Here is a 24,411-nt window from a genome sequence, read left to right as displayed (position 1 = left end):
ATATAAACCTAAACTAATGCCAAGATAATCATACCACCTTAGCTACTTAATCATATTTTAACACGATCAAATGCTCCAATTTGACCAGATTTAAGGTCACTAATCCTGCTTTGGTTACACGATTTAACGATTATTCCCTCTGTTAATTCTTGCTGGGATTTCATCCACTGGTTCGGAAAAAGCTTCAAAACGAAGATAGGATGTGGTTGTTTTTTCGGGACCTCAATGGCCGAAGATAGATGTGTGGATAAATTCGAGCTCCCTTTCAGAACAGTAAGCAAGCAGCAGATTTTTAAGGGGTTCCACCATTGGATTTTTATTCCACGACAGTGTGTGCATTATGGGTGACTCACGAACACCATCAATGGGAGGGTGCCACGTTGCGTTTCTGGGTCTGGGTTGCTGCTTTGAGGCATCAACATCTCTGAGCTGGAGGAGATTTTCTAAGATCTGTGATGGTGATTGGCATTGGACCCAACAGTGTGACCTGAAAATTAAGGTAGAGGGAAAAGTCTATCACTCCATTAGTGCTTTTCTGTTCGAGTGATAAGAACTGTACGCTGTAAAATCAAAGGTAAGATGAGCATTTCAAGCATCTAATGCCCTCTAGGGTTTCGGCTGTGTGATGTTCACAATTGAGATTTAAAAACTCGGAGATTTAAACAGTGTGCATCGCGCGTCATGTTTTCATAATGATTAATCGTGTGTACGTTTGTATAATGTGATGTTTTACGAACGAAATTACATGTTACGTTTAACAAAAATGATAAACATACATGTAAATGTCGTTTCATTTTATTTCTGATGTATTAATTTAAAATTTAAGATAACATATTTAACAAATTACATGAAAAACAACGAGCACGAGTATACAAAATATGTAAACGAATTAAAACGTAAAAGGTGGTGGAATAGTGGAGGCATTGGTGAGTGAAATGTTGGTATGAACATCTCATTATCCTTCATGCTCAATTCCTGCTCCGTTTGAATCATTGGATCTATAAAGTTACTTTGAAAATTTTAAACCAAGAAAATCAAGCAGATCAACTATAAACCCATAATATGATCCGAGTCAATCATTAAGTTAATAGAAGCAGAATGCAAACCACGTCAATGGCTCTAAGCAAAAGTCGTGAGAATGATGCTTGGAAAGTTCTATTCTTTTATTTCGAGCCGTAAGGGATCGATCTGCAAAACCACTTGCCAAAAACTAAGAGAGGAAACGAGGAATAACCAAAACCAGGTGCTTGTTATTCTATACACGTCATGGATGCATATAAAATATGAAATAGCTAGGTTAATCTGGAGACGTGGATTGTTATGGAAAGGGCCAGCTAGGGGGTATGAACTTGTAGACAACAGTGCAGATGATCGTCAAAATGTCACATGTAATGTTTTGAATTGAGCTGAAAATGGTGCCTCACCATTTTTGCACTCGTAAGCTTCTGCATAGTGCTACACAGTCTATGTCCATTTTTTTCGTGGAGTATGGTCCGTGACAATTGTTACCACAGCTAGGTTAAATTCTCATTTAATCAGTTAGAAGAGACAAGTATGGATGAGAGAAAAGGCTGTAATGAGAGAAAAGTATGGACTCGAGGAATCAGAGGTATATGCAATTGACTAACAACATTCTATTTTCTTTACACATGTGTAATCCTACGTGGATTCCGACGATTTGTTCAATACAAATTACGGATATCCAATGAAATGATTCGATTTGTGATTTGTTTTGTCAGTAATAATTTTTTATTTTTTTTACGTTTAATCACGATGTTGTCGTTTGCAGGGGCGGACCTACACTTAGACCCGAAGGGGTCTGGACCCCTGTTAAGATTTTGGATTATTTTACTTTTGGTCCTTAATTAGCTAGTTAATATTGATTATGGGTTTAAATCTCTCTTAAATCTATCATTGAACCCCCCTCCCAATCCGTTTTGGACAAATGAATCATATTAAGAAAGATATTATTAAATTGATAGTCTTTATATCTTAACAATCAAATAGATATTGATTCGATTTATTTAGTAAATAGTAAATTAATGAATTTATGAAAGAAACAAAGTAAAGTAGCAAATGAATAAGTTTAGGAGATGCATAAAATAAAATTTTGCTCCCAGTGAAGATGAACATCTTGAACAAGGACTAATACACAAAATTTTGAGTTAGGCGAGTTTTTATTAAATTTTAGCATATAGTTTTATATACTATATTCGGACCCCTCCAGGTCCCGAATCCTAGCTCCGCCACTGGTCGTTTGTTTCATTAATGAATTCATAAATGTCAAATTTACTGACGTAGAATATGTCAGAACACACGCTCACTATCAAAAGGTATTCAATTACTTTTATCCACATGTAACTTGGATGTAGCCGAAGCATATCGGATCATCATAACATTTTGTGCTAGCACTAGAAAAGTAATCTATTATCTTTACACGTGTAATCCTACGTGGATTCTGACGATTTGTTCACTACTGATTACGAAGATCCAATGAAACGATTCGATTCGTGATTCGCTTCGTCAGCAATAATTTTTTTACGTCGAATCACGATGTTGTCATTTTTTTCATTAATGAATTCATAATTGTCAAATTTACTGACGTATAATTTGTCAGAACACACGCCCACTATCAAAAGGTGTTCATTTACTTTTATCCACATGTAACTTGGATGTATCTGAAACATATCGGATCATCATAACATTTTGTGCTGACACTAGAAAAGTAATAACTATAATACAAAATATCATAAACTGTAACAATATTAGAAGGTTCGAAATAAAGTACGAGAACAATAGAAACCATAAAATGAATATCCTTAAACAAAATTAACTTCTCAAAACACAAGAATTATCTATGGTAATTAGAAACGTTCACACACGCCCAAAGCAAATTACAAAATTTAGGAGGAAATTCTATTTTGTGTATCCAAACTATCAAAGGGAATAGGGAAACATTACAAACTCTCTCTCTCTTGGGGGCCAGTAGACTATATGCTTAGCCCATCAAAAGAAAACCTAAACCCACAATTGCAAGGTCACTTGTCTGACCCAAATAGTAGTATTTGACCAAAGTGCGGCTAGTTTCTTTAGTCTTCATGTCCCCCATTCCTCAGTGAACCCATAAACCCCATCTCGCCACTCTCCTCAGTGACCCATGATCACTCCGCTTTAGTGCTTCATACATTGTAAGCACCCAAATTTTTTTATTCTTGTTCATTAGAGTTGTATGATGGGAAGCATTGTTCATTTGATGCCAATATTTCTGTTTCTCGTTTCATTCTCCTGGAATGAGTTTGTTTTTGTGGGGAAAGCATGAACCTTTGATGTTCATACTCTGTGTTGTGGTTATATTTGTAGTCCCAGAAGCCATATGGACTTGGGTTTCTGACATTTTGTTGTTTATTGTAAAGCAGTGAAAGATGAATGCCAAAATTATGGTGGACAATACACTCAATCAAATTCTACGAGTTCTGAAACCCTCACTCGAGGATTGGGAAACACGACTGAGGATCCTTCAGTATTTACAAGGAGCTGTTGAATCTGTAGAGGGTTTAAGAGGTGAGAGCTGGGTTATACAATTTCATGTTTCTGAGTTTTATTTATGCACCCATCTGATTTGTGTAGCCAAAAAGCCCTTTTGGTTTGATAAGTTGTAGAAATGGATTAGTTTATTATGAATGCCCTCTGCAAGTCTGCATTGGAATCTATCTGTTAAATGTTGATTGGGAAGGACAACAGAAATTTGGTTTGGTTTAAGCTTGTTTAATCTTATATGGCTTGTTTAGATGATGGATAGCTTCCCATTGGTTTGTGCAGCTTATGTGACTTAAAAGATTTATGACGTTATTGGCCTGAAACAGGAGCAATTGTGGAGCCATTTGGATCATTCGTGTCTAATCTGTATGCTTGCTGGGGAGACTTGGATATTTCAATCGAGTTTTCCAAAGGCTCGTATATTTCAGAATATGGGAAAAAGCACAAAGAACAATTACTAGGAGTTGTAATGAGAGCTATGAAACAGAGTGGTTGGTTTGTTGTTTTTTCTATCTCAAGTGCCTACATTATATTGGACTGAACATGTCACTGATTCTTTGATGTTCATGATGTTCATTTATTGCACATCACAGTGGATATTGATCCTCCACTTAATTCTACATTGCATTTGAAAAGATTTAGAGAAGTTAAGTTTACGGGGGATCTATGAAACCCATGATTTGTTTCAAAACTAAGGGTGGATGTTGATTTTAATATAGGTGGATGGAAAAGGTTTCAATTTATACCCACTGCCAGAGTTCCCCTTTTAAAGGTCGAAAGTTATCTCCAAAATATCTCTTGTGATATATCAATCAATAATCTGAAGGGACAAATGAAATCCAAACTCTTGTTTTGTATTGGTGAGATAGATGGGCGCTTCCGTGATATGGTTTTACTGGTATGACATTATTGTTATTGATTATAATTTATTTTGCTTTTAAATGTAGATGATATAATCAACTTGCTTTTGTAGGTAAAGGAATGGGCAAAATCACAACATATGAATAATCCGAGATTGGGGTCTTTCAATTCATACGCCCTCACTTTGCTTGTGGTCTTCCACTTTCAGGTGATTTTGAATAAACACTTCTGGAGTCTGAGGAAATAATTTAGACCGTTCAGCTTCATTTTCATGTCATCTAAGATAATTTATAGGAGCATGGTTTGCTACAAGTACAGTAGTCATAGCTTCTGTGAATCTGTAATCTATGTGGGCTTTCCAATTGTTTGTTATAGTTTACAAACTGTCATATTCCATTCTGTCACCAGAGTTATTGTCGGTTTCATTTTTCTTCTGTGCTATTTCCGGGTTTGTCCAAGCATTGTCCAAGCATTTTGTTATGATCTTCTTGAGTTGTTTCAGTGTCTTCTTATTACTTCCCTGCACTAACAATAAATACGATTTAGTTTTAGGTAGCATATTTTCCTGTCTTGCTGGTTTAATTAATAATATTTTCATCCTCTTTTTCAGACATGTACACCTGCAATTTTGCCACCTCTTAAAGATATATATCCAGGGAATCTCACGGATGATCTTCAAGGTACTTTTCATCTTTGGTCTTAAACAAATTACTGATTTCAGGTGTACTAAGTGATAATGTTGGTAAAATATTGGAAGTTCGTATGGAAGTTGTGGTTTTGATTTCTTGGTTTGTATAAAAGGAATTTTGATTGGAAGGTGTTAGCGTGAGAGGAGCCTTTACTGTTTGATGTCATAGATGAAGTAGTACTAATTATATAGGAAAAAAATGTCCATAGTTCTTAGATACTGTTTGTTTTGAATGTGCAAAAAGATTCCTAAAATACATGAAAAGATTTGTCGATCTGAACAGTAAATCAACCAATTCAGGTAACATATTGTGCTATGCTTCATGCAGGCTTGAGGGCAGATGCAGAAAAACGTATTGAAGAGACATGTGTTGCTAACGTAACAAGGTTTAAATCAGACAAATTTGGAGCAGTAAACACAAGTTCATTGTCACAGCTTTTCATTTCATTTCTTGAGAAGGTAATTGTAGCAAATAATTCAGTCTGTCTTCTCTCGTAGGCAATTTTATAGTGTGTGGCCAATTTAAGCCGTCTCATGAATGGCACGACATTGTTCTGGTTAGATAGTCTTTTCAAGCTGATGGTCATTCATGAATTTTGCAGTTTTCGGACCTTGTTTTGAAAACAAGAAAGTCAGGGATTTGCCCATATACCGGACAGTGGGAAGACATAGCAAGCAATATGACATGGTTGCCCCAAACATATACCATAATGGTAATTTCATTTCTGCTTCCATACATGTGTTTTGAGTTTCTGATTCCCTCCTCTAATCTTCAGTGATAAGTACATGTAAATTACTCTCTCCTTTACTGATTTTTGTTACTGGATTTCGGGGGTGGTAGATTGAAGATCCCTTTGATCAGCCAGAAAACTGTTCAAGGGCTGTTAGCATGGGAGAATTGACAAAGATATCTGAAGCTTGTAAGATGAGCAGCCACATACTCATGTCAGCTAATCAGAGTGACATTCTTGCCACACTAGTCCGACCCCTAACCTACCGTCTAGTGGCAGGAACACCTCACTACCCGTTTGAGCATCACCACACAGCTTATCCACAACGTTTCATGACTGAGAGTCCACATTCAAGAACACCTAGGGGCAATTATGCCAGGCAACCACATCGTCCTCAGGTGCATAAATGGGCACAGAAACCCTCACAAGTGCAGCCTCACTTTCAGAAGATGGAGCCAGAAAAACATCCTGACAAGTCCACCTTTCAAGAGATGAAGCCAGAAAACCATCCCAACAGGTCCACCAATGAAAACTCAACTCTAGAGACATCTCAGGACTGTGCATGCGGAATGTGTATGCTTGGGGAGTACATTCAGTAGGCTCATCTCCAAGGTCCCATGATTGGATTCATATATGCTCGATAAAAAGTATACATTATGTAGGATTCAGGAACAGTCTGTAGGCACGTTATGTTTAGATATCAGTTAGTCTTGTGTGGCATCAATATCTCTGAGCTGAACTGGATTTGCGTAGATTTTGATTGCCATGCGCCCCCAAATGTGACCTGAACCTTAAAGTTGAAGAAAAGGTATCTACTATTTATACACTTCTGTTCACAATGTTACTTTTTTTTAAAAAGCTACTTTTTTAAAAAAAGTTACTTTTTGTTTACTAAGTTACTTAGTTCACAAGGTTATGACACAGCTAAATCATAAAATTAAAGAACATATATATAAGATGGCATAAAACACTTCAGCATGTTCTACTAGTAGATAAGAACATTGTAAAGCTAGGCTAATTTTTTGTTTTTGGTCAAATTAAGGTTATTAAGCTAATTCTTCAGTCTTCAAATAAATTTTCATTTTTCGCTAAAAACATGTCAAACTTTCATTTTCTAGGATCTTAAGATATACTCACAAAATATTCAACATAAACGTCCGGTGTTAACTTATGTATTTCATATGGTTATGAGATAAGTGAAATGAATTAATCGATTTAGGTGGACATTGGCAAATTCTAATTTCTTCATATATTAGTAAACGCATAAATAGTTTTACCCAAAATCATTTTGATTTCTTTCTATATTAATAAATGTTACCACGTTCTCATTACATTTCATTCCAAGCGCGAAAAGGTGTCCGTAAGTAGGTCTCGTTTTCCTCGTTACATTCCATTCCGAGGATTCCTGGGCCTCGTTTTTTTAACTATTTATGTATAAATCCCAACCCTCTATTTTACAGAGTCGCAACTCGTAAGCAAAGTACCAACTTCTCTGGGAAAAGAAGCAGCAGGGAGAGAGAGAGAGAGAGAGAGACAGAGAGAGTCCACTCTCACCTCTCTGCGTTGACCTCGTCATCTTTCCCGCCTCCACTCACAAGCCATTCAAGCCTTCTTCCTCTTCACCAAATCACGCTACTTCGCCCAGGTCTACTCCAGACTCAAGGTGACGTATACACTCCGATTCGCTTTCCAAGTTTTCTTTCTGCATTCTCATCAAAACCCTAGAAAACGCGGGAAATCACTAATGCTATTGATCGGTGGCGATTCCTGAGAATTTGAGGTTCTGATTGATTTGATTCTGTGGATTCTGTTGTTGCTGCTTGGTTTCGAATTGGTTTTTGATTCAGTTGTATCATGTATGCGCTTTGATCATCGAGTATCGGAATCGGAGTGTAATGTAAGCAGAGGCTTGCTATGTTGATTGTGTTTAGGGACTATTGCTTGATTTCGAATTGGTTTTATGTATCGACTTTTTTAAGGAGGTTTCGGAGTGTTAGGTATTCCAGGTGGGAAAGTTTCTGTTTATCGAAATTATGGATTCTCAGTTTATGAACTTCTGTTCTTGTAGTCTGATTGGCAGATTTAGCACTTCGTATAGCTGGACTGAAATTTGTAGCTTTTGTTGTACAGTTGTTTATCTGATGGATTGATTTCAATGTGGTAGCTGCATAGTGTATGGGATTGTACTATATTGGTGTCTGCTTTTACTGGCGAGGACTTTACTGCGGCTACCTACTATATTGCTGATATACCTTTTGCCTAGGGTGCTGAAATCTTCTGTTGTTAAACAGCAGGGGTTGAGTGGCTGAAAGTAACATGGAGAATACTCTCAAGGTGATACTACGTGCTGTTGAACCCTCGCCCACGGATCGAGAAATACGGTGGCAAATTCTTCGGGAGCTACAAGGAGCTGTTGAGTCTGTAGAAAGCTTAAGAGGTGATTACTGTACATCTGCTTTATTTTTACTTCGTCCATTTCATATATTAATATTCTTGTTTTGGTCCAGCCAGTTTGTTTAACTAGTCATTAGATTTGACACTCTTCTTATTTATGACATAATTGGTATAAAAACAGGTGCAACAGTGGAGCCATTTGGATCATTTGTGTCAGAACTTTTTACCCGATGGGGAGACTTGGATGTTTCAATTGAGTTCTCTAAAGGCTCATGCATTTCTTCTCATGGGAAGAAGCACACAAAAGATGTACTAAGAGATGTAATGAAGGCTATGAGAGTGAGAGGTAGATTTATTGTTTATTCTTTTCAAGTTCTTTAGATCTTAAGAAGATCCTTTGACATCTAATACAGACTATATAATAATGTTCAAGTATCTTCACCTGTCTGTGGTCTATGACGCTGATCATAAATAAATGTTTGTAACTTAATTTTCTGCAAATATTGATATTGTTTGGTTACATGTAACTTACAGCCTTGACTCATAGTTATTAATTTTCGGCAAATAACCTACTCTATAAACTTACACACACATACATATGTTTTTTTTATTATTTCCACAAGCATCTTCACTATGAAAATGTATGTGTTTTGGGGTTCAATTTTGCTGATTTACAAAATTTCCACATTTTATTTCATAAGGAACATTGATTGATTTTCAGGTGGATGGAACTTGTGTCAATTCATACCTCGAGCAAGAGTTCCCATTCTGATGGTCAAAAGCAAACTTAACGACATCTCCTGTGATATTTCAGTCAATAACCTGAAAGCCCAAATGAAATCGAAACTGTTGTTATGGATCAATGATATAGACCCACGCTTTCATGATATGGTTTTACTGGTAGGTTGCAAATTATAATGTACCTTTCAACTGACAAGTGTTCTTATATGATATATTCCTGTTGCTTTTAGGTGAAGGAATGGGCAAAAGCACACAATATCAATAATTCAAAATCTGGGACTTTCAATTCATACTCTCTGAGTTTGCTTGTGGTCTTCCATTTTCAGGTAAATTTAGATCTTCATTTCTGGTGTTGACCGCAATGTAATTAGAGTCTGAAGGGATTTTCGGACTGTTTTAGCTGCAATTTAGCATCATCTAGCATAGTTGAATGCGACCTGGTTTGCTAGAAGTAGTGTAGTAACATTTTTGCCAACCCTTCTGTGCTTTTCTCATTGTCTGCTAGACTTTACAAAGTGGCACTTTATTGTTTTCCCAGATTCATAGAGCCTGGTTTATAATATTCTTTTTTGTGAGTGTTAAGTGTTCTTGATACCATGCTGCATCGTACTAGAGTGTGAGCATCTTGTTTTATGTCGTTTGGTCTTATTGAGCTCATTTCAACCTTTCAAATCCTGTTCTTGCTCAACATATATGATTCAGTTTTGTATAGTCTATGTTCCTGTTAGTAACTTAATGTTAATAACAAAATTTCAGACCTGTGCACCTGCCATTCTACCACCTCTTCAAGACATATATCGAGAAACTCTCACAGATGATCTTAAAGGTACTTTTCAGCCTTAGCCTTAATGAGAGACATCATTTTGCCACTAAATGTTGGTAAAAATCGAATAAAAGGTTCTTACACTAGTTTCTGAAATTTATTATTCTTTGAAGATATGGTACTAGTCCTTTGTTTAAAATATAGGGCTTTAAGTTAGCTCTCCATAGCATCAAAGCAAAGGAACTCCCTCTTATGAGGCAATCATGTGTGGAAAATCATACTTTCAATCTTTCAATTGCCAAGTGTTTTTTTTCAATTATTTTTTTAAAAAATTCAATATTTAGTTCTTTTTTTTTTAATCAAATTGAGAGTATGGTGATTAGAGGGATGATATATAATAATGGTAATTGGCGGCTTTTTGGCCCATATGGAGAACTAAAATCAGTTTCACTGTCCTGATTCCTGTGAAATGGTGTGAATATTATATGTGCCCTAAGTGGATATTCTGTTTTTTTGTTTTCTTTTTCTCTTTTTGTTTTTTGGTCATGAAGAGGAGATTCTCTACTTATCTTTATTATTTATTGTTACTCCATATTATGTCATTTCATGAGAGGTACTTTAAAAGGTTTTTAAATCATACTTTCAGCGAACTAGTGTTTGTTTATTGAGAAAATAGAAAGTTCAATAGTGCTTCTGGGAAGGATTTGTTTTAATGTACAGTAGATACCTAAAATACATTGGAAAACAATTTGTTGATTTGAACATATAACTGACTAACTTAGACAAGAAATATCTAATGTGCTGTGTTTCTTGCAGGCTTGAGAGATGATGCAGAAAGACGTATTGAAAGTAGTTGTGTTGAGAACATAAGAAGATTTAAAGCAAGTAGATTGAGAGCTCAGAATAAAAGTTCTTTGTCTGAGCTTTTCATTTCATTCCTTCGGAAGGTACATTGACTATGTTTCTGTTTTCAGGAACAATATGAGTTGAATATGTTTATAACCCAAGAGTTGTATGTCATGTTCCCACCAAAGTTTGTCTAGCTAGGCACCTTCGTTAATTTGATTATGGTCATTTTGTATGTTTTGCAGTTCTCTGGCCTTAGTTCGAAGGCTGCGGAGTTAGGAATTTGCACATATTCTGGAAAATGGGAAGCCATAGAAAGCAATATGGGATGGTTGCCCAAAACTTATTGTATATTGGTAATTACTGTGATTTCATCTTTCTTTCTTTTAAATATATATTAAATATTTTGATTCTCTGCTCCATTTGTTTGGAGTTGAATTGCTGCTGTCACCACCACTGATTTTGGGACTGGAATTGGGCATCATAGGTTGAAGATCCTTTTGATCGGCCAGAAAATACTGCAAGAGGTGTCAGCTTAAGAGCATTGAATAGGATCTCTGGAGTTTTTGAGATGAGTCGCGACAGGCTAATTGCAGCTAGTTATAGTTCCTCCCTAGCCATTGAGAGTTCCCTTCTCACCACACTAGTCCGACCACAAACGCTAAATCATATTATGAGGAACCTAGGTTACAATATTGAGAACCACCAGACAACTCATCCACAACACATCATGGCTGAGAGCTCACATTCCCGAACCACAAGACATTATAACGGCCCCCCAAAACCTAATGGTCCTTACCGTCCTTATGTACCAGAGTTGGTGCCCCCAAGGGATTATCATAACCGGCCCCAGAAATTAAAAGGTCCTTATGTACCAGTGTTGGAGTCCCCAAAGAATTATAGCGGCCAACAGAAACCAACTGGTCCTTATGTGCGAGAGTTGGTAGACTCATCCCCACAAGTACATCAACAACTAAGGAAGTCAGTGCAGTCATCCTCACAAGTAAAACGACAGATACAGAAGCCGATGCACTCATCCCCACAAGTAAAACAACAAATACAAAAGCCGGCGCACTCATCCTCACAAGAACAACCGCTTGTACGTGAGTCTGTGCACTCAACCTCACAAGTACAATCCCCACTTCAGAAAAAGAAGAAAGAGAAGGCACACCAATCACCACTTCAGAAAATGAAGCCAGAGAATGCACCAATGCTACAGACGTATCAGGAATGGAGACCAAAGAAACCAGGAATGCAGTTATGATGTGACTTTGGGTGTTGAAATAACTTTCGCTGCTGGTTTTGGTAAGGTAAAAAATGTAGAGAACCTTTCCAGTTATGTTTATAATGATCATTTTTTAGGAGCGAAGGTTTTTGTCAAAATGATTTCAAGGTTTTGGTCATTCTCCAGCACAGATGAGCCGTTTGGTTCGAGCATGATAGATAAGTAAGATGGAAGTTTCATCAAGTTATCTTGGAACAAGAGTAGTCTGATCGCAGTGTCGAATTAGTTTCCGATATTTATTTTGATCAGGAGAACTAGTTTCTGATCTACCGGAATAGCTTGATAGTTTTCATGCTCGGAAAGATGTTCACTTGATCCTGTGTACATTCAATTACTCATTATTCAATGGAAATGACAAGAAGAAAATGGCAGCGATACTTCATGCTTTCATGGAACCTCAAAATTTAATAAACAAATGAAATCGAATTGATATTGTAGTGCCAATATGTACATCATACATAAGAAAATTTAACTCTTTAATCTAATTCTAGTTTAAAGCTATTCTATTTCACAAGGAAAACAGGGGATGTTTCTCTATTGTAGCGAACCAACTCAAATATGCATAATCTTTACTGAGGTCTGGGACTATATTAAAGGGGATCCAATCTGAGCTACACAATAAAACAAATTTCTCTTTATCTCTGTCTGACAACTTACACTGGCACCGATTATTTCTGGTGTTAGGCATCTTCTTAAAACTTTTTGCTCATTTATCCTTCATAGATATGAGCAGTATAAATCACTCTGGCTCTTCAAATCCGAATGCTTCAACTATGCAAGAGTCGTTTTTCAGCCATGAAGAGCCTATAACTAGCATGAGGACCCTCAGATGTGTCTCTCAAATTAACTCTCCAGCCCATGGCATTTCCAATCGCTTGAAGCTCATCCATGACTGCAAGAGTATCACGGATGTAAACTCGTCCACCTGGTCTTAGCATACGGTCCATCTCAAGCATGATTGTTGAGATATCGCACCTGTGATCATGAAACATAATTTCTTATTTCTGTGTGTAGAAAAGAACGAAAAGATATATTAAAGCACCGGTTTATAGCCAATATTATGGATACCTCACCCCTAACCAATGAAACTGCAAAAACAAATATGATTCCAAGAAGAAAATAATTCTACATTCCCCTCTCCTTTCAAGTCAAATGGTTAACTGCTCAACCAAAGATGAACACTTATCCTTTTCTTCTGCATGTAGTATGATTCCCACAACCTCCCACTTAAAATGAGAGGAACATAGACTGATATTAGGGCCATCAATTATCCTTCCAAATTTATTACTGGACACCTACTTTCTCTAAAATACCTTTGTTTCTAAAATATTCTGAATCTTAATTTTTGTGCGATGTAAACCCTCATTGCAGCAATCTAAGGGACATAAAGACAGAATAGATAAAACACAAAGCAATTAAAGTTTTTACTTATAGAAAGAAGGGTATACCTTTTCTTCTCAATAGAGAAGAGGCCAGCTGCATGTAATAAATCATAGGTTCTTGGATATGTATCAAATGGCTCACACCTGATGGACATAATGCAAATTAGTTACTTTTAATTAAATGAATATTGTTACAAGAATCAGTCAAATCATGCTAGAACTTATTGGGAACAGTTGACTTTGTCATTATTTGTGGAACATTTGAATGAATCCCTTGTGGTATTCTTCAGTACAATAAAAGTAATGCATACTTTTATAATCAGACAATCTATCAAAGTGTCTCCAAGCAAAGAAAAACATATTAAAAAATCAACCAGCTAGACATAGAGAGCTGTTGGTAACATACCAGTCATGCATAACTCCAATAAGTCCACGGTCATATATAACAGGCAAGGTGTTGGGGCCGCTAACAGGAACCACATTCATAACCCAGGAATTCAAGTTATGTTCTATTAGTGCCACTGCAAATCTGCCAACAAAAATTACAGACTGTAAGAAATGAAAAAATTTAAGAAAAATAAAACAGAAAAGGTTGATCAGTAGAATATGAGATGAGTATCATACCCTCCAAAGCCAGCTCTCATATCCATTACATTTCTTAATCTTAACTTCTTCCATTTAAAAGCACGGACATAGCCTTCAATTATTTCATGCCAATATTTAGATTCCGCCTTGAAGAGCTCCTTCCTGGATATATAGGCATCAAACTGTATGCTTTGAAGCCTATCAGGGGGAGTTTGCAAGCGGTCTGGCCATGTTGTGACATTTGCTCCATAACCATTATCAGGGAGTCTTGTTATGCATGGCTTCAGATCAACATACCTGCATCATCATACAAAGAACACCAAAAACTGAGACCCTCACAACAAGAAGAAATTCAAGTACATCTGCTCTGAAAGTTCTTTTAAGCAGTATTATGAGATTCGAAATTTGATTAATATCTGAGTTTGATGAACAAGAAATTTGCACATACCAATTCTGGAGAATAAGATATTTTACTTTAATGTGATTATGAAACCACCATCAGTAAGAAAATGGTTGGAGAGGAAATATTACCAAACTTTGTCTGGGTCATCAGTTGAGTCACACAATGGGGGTTTGGTTTCAGCATCCCGACTTAGATAGCAACTGTTGTTAACCGGCTTCTGCCATACGGCAACATAGCCATCCTTTTTCACAAACTCCCAGCAAAGACGCGTCGTTAGGTTAAGCATCTCTGGCCAAGATTAAATGAGAAAATATCAGAATTGTTCTTTTTCACATACCCCAGGTAAGAAATTTCATGTGCAGTGAAGACAATTATATTGCTCATTTTTTGGTTAAAATTGGTCTCAAATAGGAATCACTGTCAAAACGAAAACTGTAGGTTACAGCTTGGTGAACAGAGAATTGATTTAGAAATTGAAAGACAAAAAGTTACATTGTTTTCAAGTCATCTCAAGTTGGATATTGCATATAGGGAAACTAATATACAGATAAAAAAACCTCGCTGAGAGAAAAATGTAATAAACAAATTATCAGAAGCTCAACAAACAGTTCAAAGGAAAAAGTATATAGTAGAGTAGTGATACCTTGCCACTGCTCCTCTAGGACTTCTTCATGCTTATAAACTGGCTGTGCTGCCCAAACAAAGTATCCTCCTGCCCGGAGCATCCTATTGACCTCAAGTAGCAATATCCCATCTTCATCACAAAGAAGAGAAACAGGGTAAAGATAAACAAAAATAAAAAGATATCTGCCAAGTAAGCAGCTCTTTAACAATAAATATTAATAATACAACAAAGATCAAACAACTGCTTCAAAATGTGAGATTTTGATCTTGAGGAAATAGGGTGAACTTCTTGAGGTTACTGTAAGTCAAGTTTGTGAATCATAAGTTGAGAAATATGATGTTCTATACACTTGAATATCTTGTCTCTTTCTTTTATTAACACACATATTTATGGAAGGATTGAGTAAATTACAATGCTACCAATATTGCTCACATACAGTCTAATGAGGTCCAATGAGCACTCTCATTCAACTGTTCTAAAACTTGTCATATTCTCAGCTAAAGGGAAAAAAAAAAAATTGTTAAACAAAAATGACATACCGTCACGAGTCCAATCAATCCTGCATCGTGAGCAATGGATCAAGTCAAATGCCTGACTTGGGTATAACAAACGGCGGGTAGCAAAAGCTGCTACCATTGCAGGCACTCCACGCTCAAGGGCAAATTGTATCTGGTTCTCATGGACATCTTTCGGAGCAATTGACATAGTGATGACATTCCGTTGCATCAGGTACGCACCAAAACTTGCAACACCACATCCAACATCCAATGCAACTCGGATATGGCGACCAAATGTGATGTCAGGGATCATCTACATCATCAAAATTTGACCATCAGAGACACAAACAAAACAATAACTCACTGTCCAGACTATCCACTTCAATTCACAATTCTTTCAATCATAAACGATTCTAACCTTAGACATATGATCCAAGTACTCATTTGCCCCATGTATAAACTGTGTACCACCTCCAGGAAACTTAAACTTATTCTTCTTTCGCGTAATCCAGTTTTGGCCCCCTTTATCCTCAACCAGACGAGTATGAGGAACATTATTGAACCAAACCTGCAAAAGAGTCGCAATCTCCATCTCTCATTCACAAAACTCAAAATATAAACTTGTGAACTGTATAAAGCTACAAACTTTGCATCCATACTCGAACTTTGCATTGCATAATAGGCTAATTAATTCGAAACTGAAGCAAGTACCTCATCGCGGCTCTTTGGCCATGGAATTGGACTCTTATAATTATTGGGCGGCGGAACCAAGCAATTCAAACCACCGCCGGTTTCCGGACAATGCCGCTCAAAGCGCTCGCCTTTCTCAGTGGATTTGAGCTGCTTAATGGCCTCAGCATTATCCAAACACGGTATAAACTCGCTCATACTGCTCGGACAAAGCTGAAACTTCTTCACACTAACCCTACCCGACCCGGCCCGATCACTCTCCGCCGCCGTCTCATTCTTCCCGCTCCAATTCTCCACCACCTCGTCGGGATCGAACTCGCCGATCTCGAACTCGTCCGCCATGGTCCCGTTCTCGTCGACGATCCCGAACCGCTGGATCATGTCCGACGGCGGCGGAGGAGGAGAAAGAAGCGGCGGCGGAGGCGGGGAGGGAGGAGGAGGCAGCGGCGGCGGGGCTAGGGTTTCGTTGAGGAGGGCGGAGAGGTTGAAAGGATAGTTGAGATTGGGGGAGATGGAGACTGAGGGAGGAGATCGGCCTGCGGCGGCGCTGAAGGAGAGGAGCTGCTGGGCCCCGCCGGTCCAGTTCTTCCCAAAGAAGAAAAATGTCACGGAGATCACGATGAATCCGCATAATTTGATCAGCAATGGGATCTTCAGCCAATCGCCATTACTGAGAATTCCCATCGATTCGAGAGAGCGCTCTGATTTTAAACCGCTGAATCGAAAACCATAAACGGAGCGTTTTGAGTGTCAATGTGGGTTTGAGTGTGAGAGAAGTAGAGAATGTGAGGAAGGTGGAGGTTTTCGAGTAGAGAGACTGAGTAAGTATGGATAGAGCGCTGGCAATTGCAAATCAGACAGATATTGGTTGACTCGTGTCTAACGTCACCCGCGGGGGATAGAGTAGAGTGGCGGGAGAAGGAGAAGGGGACACGTGGCCGGTGGATGGATCCAACTTGGTAAATGCCGGTGACGGAAAAGGTCAGTAGCAAATCTGGGATTCTGTGGAGGAAAGGTAATTAATCGTTTCTAAATTAATACTCCTCGTTGAATCTGGCCGGTCGTTAATAGGATGTGGATGTTTTAGATTTTTTATTTTTATAATAAAACTTAAGAACATCTTTATGTAATTGGATACGAACTGTTTAACGAGAGGAAATGACTTTACTCAATATTAAACCAACTTGATGTCATTTTATAAATTTACGTATTCATCGCACAATTTAAAAAAAAAAAAACATATTTGAATGTAAATTGTAACGACTGACGACCTTAGCAGAGCCCTCATAATTCCTCAAAACACTTTCTTTTCTTTTCATCATTGCAATATTGACAATATATGGATTTCTCTCAAGCTCTTGAATCAAATATTACCAAATCGTCTTAGCTTACGATTGAATTTCTCTTAAATTTTGATTTAAAGCTTTGATTTTCACAGAATTATATAAATTTGACTGTATCAACTTATCGTGTTTAAATAAATAGGGTACCTAACAAGGCTGTTCATGCTCTACTTTCGACATTGTTAATATTGAATCGTCTTAAGATTCACTTGTTTAGTTTTACGTATCTCTCAGTTAAATAAAATTTCCGCGGATCTCAAATCCAATTACATAGGTGAGAAATTAAAAAGACAACAAATATTTATGACTGCATTATTTTCCGTACCATAATTTTTCTCTTTTGAGAGATTCCATACCATAAATAAAGATGAACCAACACAACTTTTGATTTTTAAAAGCACTTCCATTCCCAGCGCACCTTTTCACGTCACCCAGTTTCTCTCCGGCCCCGAACACAACTCAACCCCCACGTCACCCAAATCGGACCTCCTAAACCTGACCACCCGCCCAACCCCCCAAAATCAAATTCCCCAATCCAATTCCAAAATTAGGGCCCCGAATCCGAAAATCTCCCAAATCCTTAACCCCAAATCTTCAAGATTTTACATGCCATGCCACGCTAGGGTTCCGCCGCGACCGTCCGATGCCACCGATTCAGAAACACTCCCTCCGCGGCGCGCAATTGGGCGGTAGAATCTCATCCATGAAGTCGAAGCTCGAAAACGACGAGTCGTGTTCGCGGTCGATCAGCGAGACCGTGAACGGCTCCCACCGGTTCACCATAAAGGGGTATTCCTTGGCCAAAGGAATGGGCGCCGGGAAATACATACTCAGCGACACTTTCACCGTCGGCGGTTACGATTGGGCGATTTACTTTTACCCCGACGGTAAAAACCCCGAGGATAGCTCCGTCTACGTCTCCGTCTTCATTGCGCTGGTGAGCGAAGGCACCGACGTGAGGGCCTTGTTTGAGCTCACCTTGGTGGACCAGAGCAACAGCGGCAAGGACAAGGTCCATAGTCACTTTGATCGTGCCCTTGAGAGCGGGCCTTACACGTTGAAGTACCGTGGAAGCATGTGGTATGTGTGCTTTCTTGATGATTTGCTGTGCAAGTTTTCGTTTTCTATTCTTGAATTCCGGTGAATTTTGGCTTAGGGATGATTTAGAAGCTTGTTAAGTAATCGGACTAGTAATGCGGCTTGGAAATGAGTGTTGAATGTCAGAATGAATGTAGTTTATTATCATCTTGTATACGAATAGGTCTTATAGTCATATTTTGTTATGTTTATCTGCTTGTGTCGGCTATTATTACCAAGTTGTGTGGTTTCTTTTCATGTTTGAATCATTGGATTTGACTTTCTCTGGCTACATTTTCAGGGGTTACAAGCGATTCTTCAGAAGATCAGCCCTTGAAACGTCCGAGTTTCTAAAGGATGATTCCCTTGTGTTGAACTGCACTGTTGGAGTCGTCAGAACTCGCCTAGAGTGTCCGAAACATTTTGCAATTACTGTACCACCATCAGACATGGGTGAAGGTCTTAAGGCCTTTCTAGACTCTGGAGCTGGTTGCGACCTGGTTTTTCAGGTTGGCGATGAGGAATTCAAAGCTCACAAGTTGATACTTGCTGCTCGTTCTCCTGTATTCAAAGCACAGTTTTTTGGACATCTTGGAGATTCGAGTGTAGATAAAGTAGTCGTGAAGGATGTTGAGCCCTTCATCTTCAAGGTAAAGCTCCTTTTGTTGCTTCTGCTTATCATCGTTGGAAAGAGGAGAAAATTCTCAAGCATGACATACACGTTAAGAACTATGTTTTTTTTTTTCTTTTTCTTACATGGTATGATTGAGATTCAGTTTTTATACTAGTATTTGGAGCAAAACAAGTTTTATTTTTTCTATATGAGTGAGTTTTGAAATGAACAGTAACACAATATTACATCACTGGAATGTGAAATTTCCATATGAAGCCAAAGTATCTCCATAACACATCATTATTAGGCCTTTCGAAGCCAAAGTAGTAATGATAGCAAACAAATTCTTTCTACCTTGCTAGTCTCCAAATTGAAGCCGTCTCCATTAAATCTAGTATTGTTTTAGTTTCTAAAGTCATTCTCATATAAACTCTGAAGTTTCTGTATTTAAAAATAATCCACTGGCAAGTTATGTTTGGAGGTCTTTTGTTGTGTAATCAGAGCAGGAAGTAGGAAGCACCCATACATCTGAGCCTGTCCTAAAAGACATTGATAGTTGTGAAAGTTCTTTGTCTATGGAACTTCTATGGTAAATAACTAAATACAAAATATGGGATGTTATAGGTTGTCAGAGTCGTGTCTATTGAATTCTGATGGTTAAGGTTTGGGTGTGGTTAGTTTGAATGTTAGTTCAATTCTATATCAACAGCACTTACAATAATCTTATGGGAACTTATGGGAATCTACTCCTAAAACTTATGGAACTTATACACTCTCTGATAATTGGAACATTGTAAACCAGTTTGAGATTGTTTTAGTAATCTTTAAATCTCTCCATTTTGCTCTCTATTGCCTTAGTTGAGGTTAGACTAGAAGTTTGTTGTCTGTGTGCCACCAATACTTACAGATAAGAGAGTTTTACTGCAAGTATCAACCCGTATGTTAATAGAGAATTTTCCCCTCAGAGTTTTTTAGCATGGTTAGTAAATCACATGGTTTTTTCATTTTTCTTTTTCCAGGCAATGCTTCTTTTTATATACGGGGACAAACTTCCTGATATCCGTGAAGTTACAGGTTCATCATCTTTGTGCACATTCACTGTCATGGTGCAGCATCTGTTGGCTGCTGCAGACCTGTATGACCTAGAGCGACTGAAGTTGTTGTGTGAATCAATGTTGTGTGAAGAAATCACGACTGAAACAGTGGCAACCACATTGGCCCTTGCTGAGCAGCATCACTGTCCACAGCTGAAGGCTGTGTGTCTAAAGTTTGCGGCAAAGTCAACAAACTTGGGAGGTGGGTGTTGCTCATAGATTCTGGGGTTCAAGGTTTCAGGTTATGTCAGTTACAGTTTTTCTTAGTAGTCTCAAGTGCTCCTGTCTAAATTCATGCATGTCCCTTAAAAAAAAAGTTTCAGATGTCTTTGTCAATTTCTATGGTTTCAGGAAGTCGTTGAGGACATCCGATTAAAATTTATGGTATTCCATGTCAGTCCTCAGGTCAGCCTTTGGTGACACCATGATATTCTGGCTGATCGAGGGGTAACATTTTGAGAATGGTATATAATATATATGTAGTAGGATTCTTATTTTGGCCTGGGTCTGATAGTGTATAGGATCCTCCAGTACATTTTTCTCAATTGAGTAAGGAAAGGAAGAGAAGAATAAAAGAGAAAAACAAAAGAATCAAAATTTCTGATCATTCTAAAAAGACAAAAAGACAAACGCGTAGAGCCCTTCATGGATCCTGCATAAGATGGTCAATTGGTGTATCTTTAGGCTCTGGAAAGTTTAAAATGCTGTTAATTGGTCTATCAAGGGCACTGATTGCTGGTTCTCTCTCTCTCTCATTTGTTTCTTCAAAACTGAGAGACTGGTGTTCGGTTGTTCCCTAGACTATATGTTAATGTTTACAAGACAATGAATACCATAATTGGTTGGCTTATGGTTGAACCTCACACCTAAATGGTCTAGAGTAGCTGTCTCTCTATAGAGAGATTTACTTGGAATACTTTAATCTGTTGTCTTTTTTGTTGAATGCTAGTTATTTGACTAGAAATTTCTGTTGTTGATTATATGAGCTGCATTTGATATGAATATGGGCAATTTTTTACCAAGTGTAGAAGACGAACATTTCATCCAGAACATGTATTAATGTTACCACCCCAAATTGAAACATGTTCACACATCCTTCTGAAAAGGATTATTCCTCATATGCTTTGCATGTAATTTTGTATGTGGTGGTGTCTGGTGTAACAATGAAATTATAAGCTATTGAAATCCTCCTGTGTTTTTCAGCTGTAATGCAGTCAGATGGATACAAGCATCTAGAAGAGAGCTGCCCCTCAGTGTTACAGGAGCTGCTGAAGACATTTGCATCTGTCGATGCCAATGAGAATTCAAATTCAAGTAAGAAGAGGAGTGGCAGCAGCATATATGGGCTAGACTTGCCAGCAGATGGCAGTGGGGCAGTAGCAGAATCAGCAAATCCCAATGGTAGGCGGTTGAGGCCGCGGCGATATTAATGCACTGAGTTACCTTTAAGTGCCACAGACTTGAAAGGCTGAAAGGAGTGATCTTATGAACAGAATTGTAGTTATGGGTGGCGGGTCAATACTGGTCACTTCTCATCCTCCAATTTGGGTTTGTGTCAATCCCTGTATAAAATTTCAATGGTAATATTGGAGGTGAAGTATTTTGCCTGTGTTCAGGTTTGTTAGGGAACTGTTTGTTGTAAGCAGAAATTTGTATGCTTTTGTTCTGTAATTGTATTTAGGATTTGTAGATCGAGTCTTAGTTCAATGGAATGATATAATTACAAAAAATGCTGCTAAATATCTAAACCTATATTTCATCTGCAAATCTTTGATCGTCTCGGTGTCTCGGTGTTGATTTTTGTTTAATACCAACATTGCTGGAACCAAACCTATCTTTGTGTTGATTGTCTGCTATGGAAGATGAATTTGTCCAGCCTTCCAGGGCATTAATATCAATCTAGTTATGGTTCCATTTAAATTCCAAGTGTGTGATCATATATTTTTGGATCATATTTTTACTATTCTAGGTGTATGGTTCCAATCTGATTATGATCATATTTTTATTGATTGCAATGCGAATTGGATCAGCCTTCAAATAGCACTCGTACATAAGAAGTTCAGAGCGAAAACTACAGGTTGAAAGCTACATGACCTTTTTGTCTCTAAGAGAGCTGGAAACATCCTTGATGGTATCATTCTGGTATGAATTATTACAAGTGTTAGGCTCGTGGCGATGACGATCAGGCCAGAGGAAGGCACCCATGGCAAAGTCTCTCTTGCAGGCCAAGTCGCAGTGCACAGACAAACCATACTGTGCGAGAAGACGGTCGAGCTTCCACTCAGGCATGTCCTCGTAGTCCTTTCTGCTGTACCTTGGGTAGTGAAGGGGCATCTGGAAGTTACTTGCATTCATCTTTCGGCTCTCCATGATCTTTCCGAAGCTGCAGTAAGAAAGCTTCTGCGTGTGTCTTAAGGTGTTGTGAATTTGATGGTCGGAATTAGCTTTATATAGATAGACTCCATGAGAGACTGAGTGTCTAAGCTAGGCAGGTTCAAGAGGCATGGTAGTTGTCACACGGATTGGTTGGCATACCTTCTACTACTCATACCAGAGGTGCAGTCTGTTAATTGACTTAATTCAGTCTGCAATGTGTGTTTTTGATCGCAAAACAGCATGACTTTTACTCAAGTTTGCAAAGAAGGGTTCGACCAATGTTGCATGAGACTGTCAATGCAGTATGAAGTTATGAACTTCACAACTTTTAACTATAAGAATAAATAATTGTTCATTACTTTCTGACCAAATAAGAAGAAGAAAGAATTTTATCGAATTTAACTCGATGAAAATCCATCTACTATTTTTCATTCAGACCACCACAACCTTTGATTACACTGGAAAATGTGCAGTACTTGCTATGAGAAAATCACAAAGGCACAAACCAAAGTGATAAATGAATGTGATGCAGGATAGTAGAACCTCAAATCATACAGTTCCATAGAACAACATACTACTAATCAAGCTGATAAAACATGTTCTTAATTGGCATCTGAATGATTCTATCTCACAGTTTGATCTCTGTTACACCACTATGTTCCAATAGCCAGCATTTCACATATTCTATAAGAGACGCCCTTACAGACATTGTACTAATACAATACCAGAAGACTGTAATAGTACTCAGTTAGATTATAAAAGACATCTACTTAAATACTTAACTAGATATCTCAATAACATTAGATGAAGTCATGAAACTAGTACACTTGTAGTATAACTCAACTGTTAGAGTAACTCTTAAATAGTTACTGATTGATTTGGACTCCTAGAGAACAATAGAGAGTTCCCTTTTGTATTTAGAAAATTATTGTATGTTAGGAGACTAACGGCATAAACAACTCTTCGCCTATCAAAGCGTGACACTCATCACAAAACAATACAGGTAGGCAAATACAACACATAAACACAAAAGGCAAATCCAACAAACAAAGATCACATCTTCTTTATAAAATTCACTTCAGATAAGCACTAAACCAACATGCCCCGTTATCATCATCATTTGTTTGCTCCTCCAGAAGGGCCTCAAGTAGTATACTGTAAGAAGAATCTTCAATAAAACGCTAGTTCTCATTTCCATAAAGGTCTTTCTGAAACTAAAACCATTCTCACATGTCAAACAAAACCCCAAAACAATAATCTTTCACAAAACAAAATGAAGGGGATCAAAATTCTCAAAAACAGAAAATAAAAGGTACCCACCTTCAATTTTCGGTTCACTTTCTGACGAACCAATTTAGCCTCAAAACCCATTTCTGCCATAGCCTCGATGATAGCAGTCATACGAGAAACCTTTGAAACAAGAAGAAGCAATCAACAAAAGGCTGAGAAAATGCAAAAACGGTTTGAAAAAATTGAAAATGAAAAAAAGGCAAAACCTTGTTAGGTTGTCGACCTAGACCTCCGCTTCCTGGAGCCATTGTGAAGCTCAGGCTTAGAGTCACGTACTTTGAAAGGTGTCACTACAAAACATAATTGAAATGGAAATGAGAAAGTGATCTTGGCGTCCAAAGGAATGTATTATGTTGTTGAAATGGAAAAATTGTTATAGTTCCTTCAGTGCAAAGCAAACTAGCCCTAAAATAGAAACAAAAAACCAAGCTATCAATATGTCATGAACTTATGATGCAAAACTGAGTTTTGTTGCAGTCTCCATCCCTGACGTCAATCTTGATTAGAGTGATCAAGGGAGGATGGAATAGGACGTTATTTATGATATTGAAGAGGTGAATAAGAAGTGAAAAAGTTAAAAGGGTGTTTTA

General features: G+C 37.9%; 4 protein-coding genes across 4 annotated transcripts; 3 read left to right on the top strand and 1 right to left on the bottom strand.

Moving 5' to 3' along the window:
• Nucleotides 1–3,117: 3,117 nt before the first annotated feature.
• On the top strand, nucleotides 3,118–6,638 carry LOC101298652 (poly(A) RNA polymerase, mitochondrial-like). Its single transcript, XM_004307421.1, has 9 exons — nucleotides 3,118–3,188; nucleotides 3,417–3,561; nucleotides 3,864–4,028; nucleotides 4,257–4,435; nucleotides 4,511–4,606; nucleotides 5,009–5,078; nucleotides 5,415–5,545; nucleotides 5,689–5,799; nucleotides 5,928–6,638. Exons 2-9 carry the CDS (start codon nucleotides 3,423–3,425, stop codon nucleotides 6,414–6,416), a joined length of 1,380 nt encoding a protein of 459 aa, XP_004307469.1. The 5' UTR covers nucleotides 3,118–3,188; nucleotides 3,417–3,422; the 3' UTR covers nucleotides 6,417–6,638.
• A 645-nt stretch (nucleotides 6,639–7,283) lies between these two features.
• Nucleotides 7,284–12,215, top strand: LOC101298367 (poly(A) RNA polymerase GLD2-like). Its single transcript, XM_004307420.1, has 9 exons — nucleotides 7,284–7,480; nucleotides 8,109–8,254; nucleotides 8,393–8,557; nucleotides 8,933–9,111; nucleotides 9,183–9,278; nucleotides 9,709–9,778; nucleotides 10,532–10,662; nucleotides 10,807–10,917; nucleotides 11,049–12,215. Exons 2-9 carry the CDS (start codon nucleotides 8,134–8,136, stop codon nucleotides 11,823–11,825), a joined length of 1,650 nt encoding a protein of 549 aa, XP_004307468.1. The 5' UTR covers nucleotides 7,284–7,480; nucleotides 8,109–8,133; the 3' UTR covers nucleotides 11,826–12,215.
• Nucleotides 12,216–12,355: 140 nt separating this feature from the next.
• Nucleotides 12,356–16,823, bottom strand: LOC101298067 (probable methyltransferase PMT11-like). The gene is made up of 9 exons (XM_004307419.1): nucleotides 16,050–16,823; nucleotides 15,757–15,906; nucleotides 15,381–15,651; nucleotides 14,860–14,970; nucleotides 14,345–14,504; nucleotides 13,853–14,110; nucleotides 13,635–13,757; nucleotides 13,295–13,372; nucleotides 12,356–12,821 (listed from the first exon to the last, which is right to left on the bottom strand). The coding sequence occupies exons 1-9, from the start codon at nucleotides 16,710–16,712 to the stop codon at nucleotides 12,614–12,616; spliced, it is 2,022 nt and encodes a 673-aa protein (XP_004307467.1). The 5' UTR covers nucleotides 16,713–16,823; the 3' UTR covers nucleotides 12,356–12,613.
• A 934-nt stretch (nucleotides 16,824–17,757) lies between these two features.
• LOC101297777 (BTB/POZ and MATH domain-containing protein 3-like) lies at nucleotides 17,758–21,934 on the top strand. Its single transcript, XM_004307418.1, has 4 exons — nucleotides 17,758–18,451; nucleotides 18,750–19,098; nucleotides 20,081–20,357; nucleotides 21,359–21,934. The coding sequence occupies exons 1-4, from the start codon at nucleotides 18,015–18,017 to the stop codon at nucleotides 21,583–21,585; spliced, it is 1,290 nt and encodes a 429-aa protein (XP_004307466.1). The 5' UTR covers nucleotides 17,758–18,014; the 3' UTR covers nucleotides 21,586–21,934.
• The last annotated feature ends 2,477 nt before the right edge of the window (nucleotides 21,935–24,411 follow it).

This window comes from Fragaria vesca, linkage group LG7 (assembly GCF_000184155.1).
Source record: "Fragaria vesca subsp. vesca linkage group LG7, FraVesHawaii_1.0, whole genome shotgun sequence".
In the NCBI taxonomy this organism is placed as follows: domain Eukaryota; kingdom Viridiplantae; phylum Streptophyta; class Magnoliopsida; order Rosales; family Rosaceae; genus Fragaria; species Fragaria vesca.
The sequence above is the reverse complement of the archived record's forward strand: the minus strand, read 5'-3'. Positions and strand labels throughout refer to the sequence as shown.